The sequence below is a fragment of the Acanthopagrus latus genome, chromosome 16, assembly GCF_904848185.1.
Source record: "Acanthopagrus latus isolate v.2019 chromosome 16, fAcaLat1.1, whole genome shotgun sequence".
Lineage (NCBI taxonomy): Eukaryota > Metazoa > Chordata > Actinopteri > Spariformes > Sparidae > Acanthopagrus > Acanthopagrus latus.
Window position 1 is genome coordinate 5786990 of NC_051054.1, and position 9122 is coordinate 5796111.

The 9122-nt window shown below is 42.3% G+C and overlaps 1 protein-coding gene across 1 annotated transcript; it reads right to left on the reverse strand.

The window, feature by feature from the left end:
• Nucleotides 1-382: 382 nt before the first annotated feature.
• Nucleotides 383-8099, reverse strand: arg2 (arginase 2). The gene is made up of 8 exons (XM_037071134.1): nucleotides 7732-8099; nucleotides 7535-7607; nucleotides 3459-3633; nucleotides 3163-3322; nucleotides 2201-2295; nucleotides 1771-1875; nucleotides 1492-1628; nucleotides 383-1367 (listed from the first exon to the last, which is right to left on the reverse strand). The coding sequence occupies exons 1-8, from the start codon at nucleotides 7840-7842 to the stop codon at nucleotides 1177-1179; spliced, it is 1047 nt and encodes a 348-aa protein (XP_036927029.1). The 5' UTR covers nucleotides 7843-8099; the 3' UTR covers nucleotides 383-1176.
• Between the last annotated feature and the right edge of the window lie 1023 nt (nucleotides 8100-9122).

The following is a 9122-nucleotide window of genomic DNA, read 5'->3' on the forward strand; positions in this document are numbered from 1 at the left end:
TTGTCCTTATTATTTGTGTTTTTGGCTGTGTCCATTTGTTTTCTGGTTGGTTGGTTGGTTTATCAGCAGAATTACACAAAAACTGCAGAAAGGATTTCCACAAAACTTGGATGGAGGATGTGTCCCTGCCGAGATTAGGCTCTTTTGATGCAGTTGATGGTACTGCATCAACAATAAACGTTAGCATACTTACACTCTAAACTAACATGGTTACCCTTAGTGGTTGCTTATGTTGTAAACAGTACAGCCACCTGGAGCCACTAGCAGTGCTGTAACCTCTGATTTCTTGTTAAAATGCTAGAAATCTCATGTGAAACTGGAACAGTTCAGTTATGTACATTTAGGATGACACACTGAGGAGGAAATAAGACACCTTTACACGTGAGCAAAAAATGTAATCACATTTATGGAAGACCAAAATATAAACTCTTTGTTACAAGGACTTCCGTCATTTAGTTTCCACATCAGGTCGAACATGGACCAAGCTTTAGATCAGTTCAAGCTAAAGAACAAAGAGAAATAAAATCGCCAGCATTTGGATCAGGGCTGGATTAGATTCGATTTCAAGCCAATTTATATGGACATTGTTAGTATACACACTGTAATTCTAGAATATCTACTGGTAGGTTCCATGTGAAAAAATAAAAGTCAACTCTAAAGAAGATACAGTAACCACAGCTGGTCCAAAAGTGCAAACACATCTTTTTTTTTTTACTAATTTTTAGTAAAACTGGCACAGCCACATAACACTTTACAGTCCAAGTTACACTGTGGACTTCAGACTAAGTCAAACTTGGTTTATCATACCTCTGAGGCAGGTCATTCTCTTGTAAACCAAATACACAATAAATATGTGGCGATTGTGTCCTCTAACACTTAACTTATTACATACGGGAGCAAAAATAAGTTATGATCGCTGAAAAGACGAGTATTCCCGTCTGGTGTAGTGGTTTCTCAAATGTGGCAAAGGCCTCAGCATTACCATCGTGAACGTCAAATCTTTAAAGCCCTTTTTATAGCTTTATGATTCCAGACATAATTCAGTTTTCATCATTCAACAAAACACTTAACAGCAGAGAGATGGGAGCAAAAAGCTTCAAAATTGTAGCTATGATATTGAGTCTTTGTGGAATGCTCAGGGTTGATGTTGATAAAGTTCACAGGTTTGCTTCGAGCCTAGAGGCGGAGCTGCTCTGTGTCGTCCTTGACAGCAGGAATTACATCAATAGACGGGTGAGCTCCTTCTCTCGTCTGTCCAAGAGACGACGCGATGACGTCGACTGCTAGAGAGGCGGTGGCCTCCACGGCTTCACGGCTGGCGCCCAGCATGGGGTTTACCTCTACCAGGTCCATGGCCGACAGCAGACCTGCACATCAGCATATTCATGAGTTAGACACGAACACCTGACAGTAAAAGCTCTTTAAAGGACAGAAGAACAGACAGAATAGGCGGACAGAGGATGTTGTGAGCATAAGTGTAGTCATTGGTACCTGTGTTATGGATTTCCTCTGTGATGTAGATTCCCTCCCTGTAGGTCAGACCTCCGTTGACTGGCGTTCCAGTGGCCGGAGCCAGAGACGGGTCGAACGCGTCGATGTCAAAGCTCAAGTGAATCGGTCGCTGTTTTCTGTTCGAGAAGATAAGAAGGTGTAAGGAACATTGGCAGTCATTTGGTTTGATCAATTATTAAACAAAAATGTATTTTATCCTTAAAATAACATTAAAGCCATGTTACAATATTTACAGTAAGTCAAATCTGTTAAGGATACCTCGCCAGAAGGTGGTCAAAAGCGACCTCCATGACCCTTTGGATGCCTAGTCTGTCGATATCCCTCATGGTAAAGTACTGGATGCCCAGGTTCTTCAGGATGTGGCTGTTGTAAAGAAAATCAAAGACTTAATAGTGCTCACATGTTGGGAAATTAAAGAAGCTACAAGGATCTTTCATTCTTTGTTGATTCTGGCGGCCCCTGTGGACAGAAGTGGTACTGCCTCACAGCTCCTGACTGTGTTTTTGTAAGCAGTGAAAGAATCACGTTTTTAAGACTAGTTTTCCTTTTTTAACACTTCATTGTATTGATGTAATGCAACTTAAATGTCACGTCAGTAACCACACAGCAACAGCCAATCTGCGACTGTTTCATAAGTCCACATCAGCCGCATATCATAAAGGCTTTTTCACAGACAGTATGTACTTACTACTCTCCGGGGTCAACATCCCGCAGTCCGATGTACACCAGGTCCCTTGAGGACAGGAATGGCTTCATCCAGGAGAACCCTGGGATATCTGGCATCTGTGGTGGATAGATAGAGATAATGTAATATGGAACATATATGTTCCCGTACGCCTAGACAGGAAAAACATCCACCATCGGGGTCATATCTGTCCATGTACGCAGGTTACACAAAGCTATCAGTAGTTGCATGAGCCCTAAATTCATAATTGTTTGGTTTGAGCAGCTACATGTGTCGGCTACCTGAGAGGATTACTATCACCTGTGATTGTGGACTGAGATATGGAGTCGTTTTATCACTATTGAGCATATCTACCACCAGCTGGGTTTTATAATATGTATGGCATTGTTTTTGTGAGGGCTGAATGTCTGGTCTCGCAATATTTACAAAGGTGAAAAATAATTTGTGTATCTGCCCAATCCACCGAGCTTCACGGGCCGGAAGTTTGCCTGTAAACCTGCTGACAAACACAAGACCAACAAATAAAACTAAACAGCCCAACAGAAAACGCGACCTCTTTGCTGGAGCTACGAAAAGATGACTTAAACGTGCATCTAAACTGACAGACCGAGTGTTCCTGAACCTGTCATTTGACTATTAGCTAAATATGAATCAGTTACATAACTGGCTGTACACACGTTTGTTAAATGTTACATGTGTTTGCTGCTTGCAAACAGATCACAGAGTTCTGACTGGGTATAAATTACCAACAACCTGTTCGACTCGTCTCTGGCTCCGACCGCAAACCCAGTGTGTGTTTTTGAGTCTGTGATCCGCATTTCATCATAGATGGCAAACATATTTATCCGGCTTCTAATTTGAGGGTACAAACACCATGTTGCGATCAAGCAATGCAGGCTCATCCACGAGTAAATGCAAGTTCAATGATGTAAAGACATTTAATGAAGCCTGATATTTCTCCTCACCTTGTCTTGCAGCTCTTTGAGCATGAACGCCACAGGCAGGCCGTGGAGGTTCCCTGATGGAGAGGTCATGGGCGTATTTATGTCTGCATGAGCATCAACCCAGATGAGACATAAGTCAGGACTCTGCTGAGCGTGGCCTCCAACCGATCCAATGGCAAGACTGTGTAAGGAGGTCAGCCTTATTAATATCTGGTGATTATATCAGTCAAATGCACGGGCTGGATGTGTCCTCACACAGGAGTCCAATCATTAACTTTAACACACTGGTAAATTGATGTACAGGAGCCTCTGTATACCTGTGATCACCTCCCAGCATGACGAGCGTGTGCCCAGCGCCGACAGCTCTGCTCACTGCGCCGCTCAGCATCTTATTCGCTGCACCCACATTGCGAGGGGACTTTACGTCCATGTAGGGTTCATCCTTCTCAAAGTGGTGGAAGTCAAGGTCACCAAAGTCATGCACAGAGTAGTCTGGAGGAAAAAGATAAAGACAAGAAGCTGCCATGAATAAAAGCGCTTGATGCTTCAAAGGCATCTAGCTGAGTTGCTCTTTTGACTGGCGGACTGAGAAAGACATGGACAATCACTCTAATCATCCTGTTGTCTGGTTTTAAAGGAACATTTGTGCTTTGGAGGCTGCAGGTGCCGGTCTCAGCTGAAAAGCCTTTATAATCTGTAGCGGCGACAGCCTAATGTGCACCTGTCTACCTTGCAGTCTGAGGAGGCTGAGTCATCCATTGCCAGTGGAAAAGTGGTGACGGAGCACTTTCCACTTGTCCTGTTTGCCCCATCAGCTCCGGTTTCAGCCACTGCAGTTCACCCGGTGCTAGGTGGCTGCAGATGTAAAGACCAAAAAATTTCCGTCTAGTTTAGGAACGTCAACTGCGAAGTAAACAAGTAATGCTATCACCCATATAAGGGGTTCATCTGGCAATGTGAGCCTTGATGGCAGTGTAGTGTTACTCTGCTGATCTGAGGGGGACCAATGTGGTTCACTACCATTCGTAGACAAGACAGGAATAGCCCTTGTCTTGGTGTAATCGTGAACATCTATTGCAAGAGAATTGAAAAGCTCTGCTTTAGCAGCAGCGAGCTGCAAGTTCTGCTTCTTTTTACTGCGAGTTGCAAGATTACAGCCGCTACTTTAATTGCATGGTTTACTGTCGTTAAATCCTAAAGATAACCATTTTGATTATACGTTTGATCTTTCTTTTGTGAGACAGATTGTACAAAGTGACACCTACACGGAGAATGTTAACGATTTCAAGATGACATGGCATGTCGTTCAGCTCGGGGTTTGGTTTCATGCGGCTGGCTCGGCTGGTGACATGGCAGCTTTATCTCTTTCACACCTGCCAAGTCGACATCAGGCCACCGGCAAGACGAGCCCTCGCCAAGTCACTGTCCTCAACTTCAGCAGACGCAGGACATTTCTCACATCTGGGATTTTAAACATGAAGGACTCTTATTTTATTAGAACATTTTATTAGACGCTGAAGGGACGGATTAACCTTGCAAATGCAGGAACTGTCTGGATCGGTGAGGGCACAAGAACAGGTTTTATCACCCATCATTGTCAACCACCCACCGTCCACCACAATTATACTGTTATGTAAGCAAGGATCTCAGCAGGGAGGTTATAGTCACCTTGTACTGCCGTCAACTGTGGTATATTATTAGTAGATTTATATTTAGTCTCTGCAGTATACTCCAGTGAGTGTATTTATAGGAATCTTAGTTTAGGGCAAAGTTTAATCATTTGTGGAGTCAACAGACGAATGCTGAGTCATCCAGACCTCTGCATAGGTTATGGTTTATTTCTTTTATTTATTATACAATTACACTGATTTTCTATGATAATGCATGTTACATTAGAGGACTGGTTGTAAAATGACAGTTTAATTTGTTATGACATCGTAATCCGTAATCAAATATTACAGATGATGTATTAAAAGATTACTATGAGTTTTGCACCCAAAAGTTATACTAGAGTCAAATTAAACCCCAAAAGTACAACTAATGGTAAACATACATATATTTACATGTATGTAGATACTGTATACTGTGTCTACTGATTGTCAGAGCCAATATTTAGCATTTTTATGATTCTGTGAACCAATTAATTTACGCGCTGATGCAGGACACAATCTGCAAAGTAACTAGTAACTTAATTTATCGCAAAAATGAAGCTGAGCTGAAGTTTAAAGTAGCAGAAAATGAACATACTCAACTACCATACTATAACAAGTACTTCTCACATACTATACATCGTGAAGTCAAAACTGTTTAGTCACAATCTGTTGATAATTTTATCCCCCCGCATCACCAATTAGCTTACACACGATATATCTGTCTTTTTTATGATGCTATTTCAAAATGTATACATCAACTTCACATCCAGTGCATTTTTCGATGCCGTCACAGCATATTAATAACCAAAACTCTCACTAATGTTAGGCTGGAGCTGGGTGACAGTCTACAGAAAATGACAGCTTTGGAAAAACCACAACTAGCACTTAGACTGAAATGTGCTGCCGAGTGGACGTCCGAGACCCGAGCAGCCACTGTGTTTGACTACAGATCTGTAAATGCAACAAATAAACAAGTTTTCTGTTTTCACATTTCTCCCAAATGCAAAGCAGCGGAGAGTTTTCTACCTCTACCTGTCGTTGTTAGTGCGACGTCACAGTGATTCTGTCTATAGAGAGCTGAGGCCACGCCCCTCTGGTTTCCCCACATGGGATCTTGTTTCATTCCGGAGGAAAAGAAAATATGTTTTTGATCTCGTCTGAGTTGTGCCATGAATCACACAGAGGATGAAAAAAAGTCAGTGAAGTCGCAGCTAAATAAAGACAAATATCATCGGTTTTATTTGAAGCCACCTTCGTCACCACGTCACACCAACATGGCCGCCAACTCAGCCCATAAAAAGACGATAATCACAATAAATCTTCTCATATTGGCGACTGCGGCCATGTGAAAGGAGAGTTTGCCAGTTCTGCCAGCTGCTAACACTCAGGAGCTGTTTTTTATGAGCGTTTTTTTATGAGCGTTCGGGGAGATGATTTCACCAACGCGACTGTTGCGTAGTCACCTATGTTTTATTAGTTTATGACAAACAGCGACTTTCTTCGCTTGCTCTTTTAAACTGACAAACATTGAACGTCTGTCTGATTAACTCACATACAAAGTTGTTTTTTTTATATGAGGTCCCATGATTTCAGCTCTGTATTGCCCCTTTAAATACAGCACTTGAGTAAAGGTAGGCTTTCTACTTACTGATTACAATAAACTGTGACCAAAATAATCATTCTTAGCCCTTAATAGGCCAACTTTACTGTACCAGAGCTTATCGCATAGGCTGTCTGCTGTGGCTCCATGTTACTCAGTACAGACTTCTCTATGTTTGGACCACTTACTGGATTCAGAACCACCTCATCACACTTTTAATCTGCTGCTTGAGTCTATCTTTACACCCCTGTCGTCACTGTAACAGTGGATCAACCCCTCTATTATGTAACCATTTGGGTAAGGCTCCTTTGTCATGCAGGCGTGGATCTTTTGCACAATGCCACCCCCATTGACCTGAGATCAGAAATAAAGACTGGATTCCTTCCGCCTGAGGTGTCTCTTTTCATCCAGCGTCCCACACACCCCTCCAGCGCTACAGGAAGGCGAACAAAGCGCATAAAAAAAGAGGGAGAGAGAGTTTTTACAGTGGGCTGAGTGTGTCTGCTGCAGTGACGACACAGTGGAAATTAAATGAGCCATCCGTTTCCTTCCTGCGCCCTTCCGAGCATGTGCTGCTGGGGGACGAGGATGACTAACCCAGACCCAGACATGTGGTCTGTAACCCGAGTGAAGCAGAAAAGAAAAGCGCTTTGCATGGGTGCAGAGTTACACAGTGTCCCCAAATGTGTTCGCACGCATTGTTGCCCCGCGGCGCGTAAAGGGCGGCTGGTCTCGTCCTTGTACGGATTAGATATCTGTCCCCGCCAGTCGCCATTATTTCCACTCATCTCATTCACATCATTAAGCGATTTTTTTTTTTTTTTTTTAATTTTGACCTCCCTCACTGGGTGCTTTTTGTTATAGATGTTCTAAACAAAATGTCTGAGAGGATGTTGGGAGGCAGACTGTCAGATCACTTTGTTCCCTAAAGACCGGAGAGAAAAAAAAAGAAAGAAAACCTCTCCAAAGACGACGTGTCCGGTGTTTATATTTACTGTCTTCCTGGTGATGTAACAGGCTGGCAGGAATTAAATCAGTCTCGAACAGAGCCTGCAGTTCAGTTCACACCCCGCCACTGTTACATAACACAGCACCAGCAGCACCGGCTGCCCCATTTATCAGCCCGTCTTCCGTTACCTACCAAACCCGGAGAGCCTCTCGATGAGCCCCGCATCTCTGATTACTTTCGGTCCGTGCTCCACTCCTCTTCTTCTCTGTCATTCAATACATAAAATAGAATAAAATAAACTGTTAAATCAGTGTTGAAAGACGTTGAGTTTTTTTTTCTTTTTTAGAAAAGTAACTTCCTCAATAAGCTCATCTTCTTCTTCTTCCTACCTGTCCTCTTGAAAAAGGAGCTCCCAGCACCGCCACGGACTGCGGTCTGCTCTGCTGGCAGGAGCTCAGATGAGTCCTGAGAAGACGGAGAACGGGTCCCCTCAAAGCCATCGTTCGTCTCGGAGAACAGAGTCGATCCAGGCCAAGTTGAAAGATTCGCCCTGAAGTCGCCGGTCTGAAAGTCTGATGAAAGCTGTGCGGGATGTTGCCTGGTGGATGCTGGATGTGGGCGCGTTGGTGGAAGGGGCCGGTCTTATGCCTCCTGAATCTACTTAATATTAATGAGCTGGTTCGCGGGAGGACTCAGATCAATGGTGGAGATAATCACACCCTAATTTATTCAATCACACGCACACACACATAGCTGGACGTGTCCGATAGAGTTTGTAACGTGTTACTAACTTTATTTATAAGTGGGGGAGCTAAAGCCCCCAGACGTCCGCCTGCATGACACACCTTCGGGCCAGCCAATGGGACGAGGTTAAATGCGTGCGTACCCCTCAGTGGGCGTGGCCTGCGACCTGACGTAGGCCTTTTTGAAATGTTTGTTGTGAAGCGCTGCCGCAGTAAAAGCAGGTGGAAATTTCCAGAGACTCATCCAAGCGGGGCTGATAAACTTGTTTACATTTTAGCATTTGCCCACACATGTCGAGGGAGTCAGAACCAAAACATATCGAGTTTCAGGTCAGGATGAAAACAAGGAACCGTCTATACATCTTTCCACACTGGGTAGCCTTTTACAGCAGGTGTCTGATCTGGGTCACATCCAGTTATCAGTGGAAAATGTGGTATTATCTTATCAATACCAAATAAAACCAGTTAAAGATATGTTATTTAGTTTCTTTGTTTCTTTTACATATAGAGAAACAGTGAACACAATAGACTCCACTGCAAATAAAAGTTTGAATTATAATACTGAATGCACTCAAAGAAATAAAAGTGAAAGAAGACTACTGTCATGCAGAAAATGCCATATTTTTATTCACTAACTGATGTGCTGTTAGGCAACTTATTTCATTAACCTACTTCAGGTGGTTTCATCTTGACCTGAAACCAGATATGTTTTGGTCTGAACTCCACCTATATATATATATATATATATATATATATATATATATATATATATATATATATATATATATATATATATATATATATATATATATATATATGCATAAGGAGTAGTTTACTTTTATTTGTTTTAATAATAATGACAATATTGATATTTCAGTTTATTTTATATATATTTTATATATGTATATACAATGCAACAAACAGAAACATTTGTATTGTTATTAGTATTGTAATTATCAATAAAGTGTTAAAGGGTTTAACTGTGAGTTAAGCTAATTTGAGCCACTTTGGGCCAAAGTGCGGTTATGGTGACAATC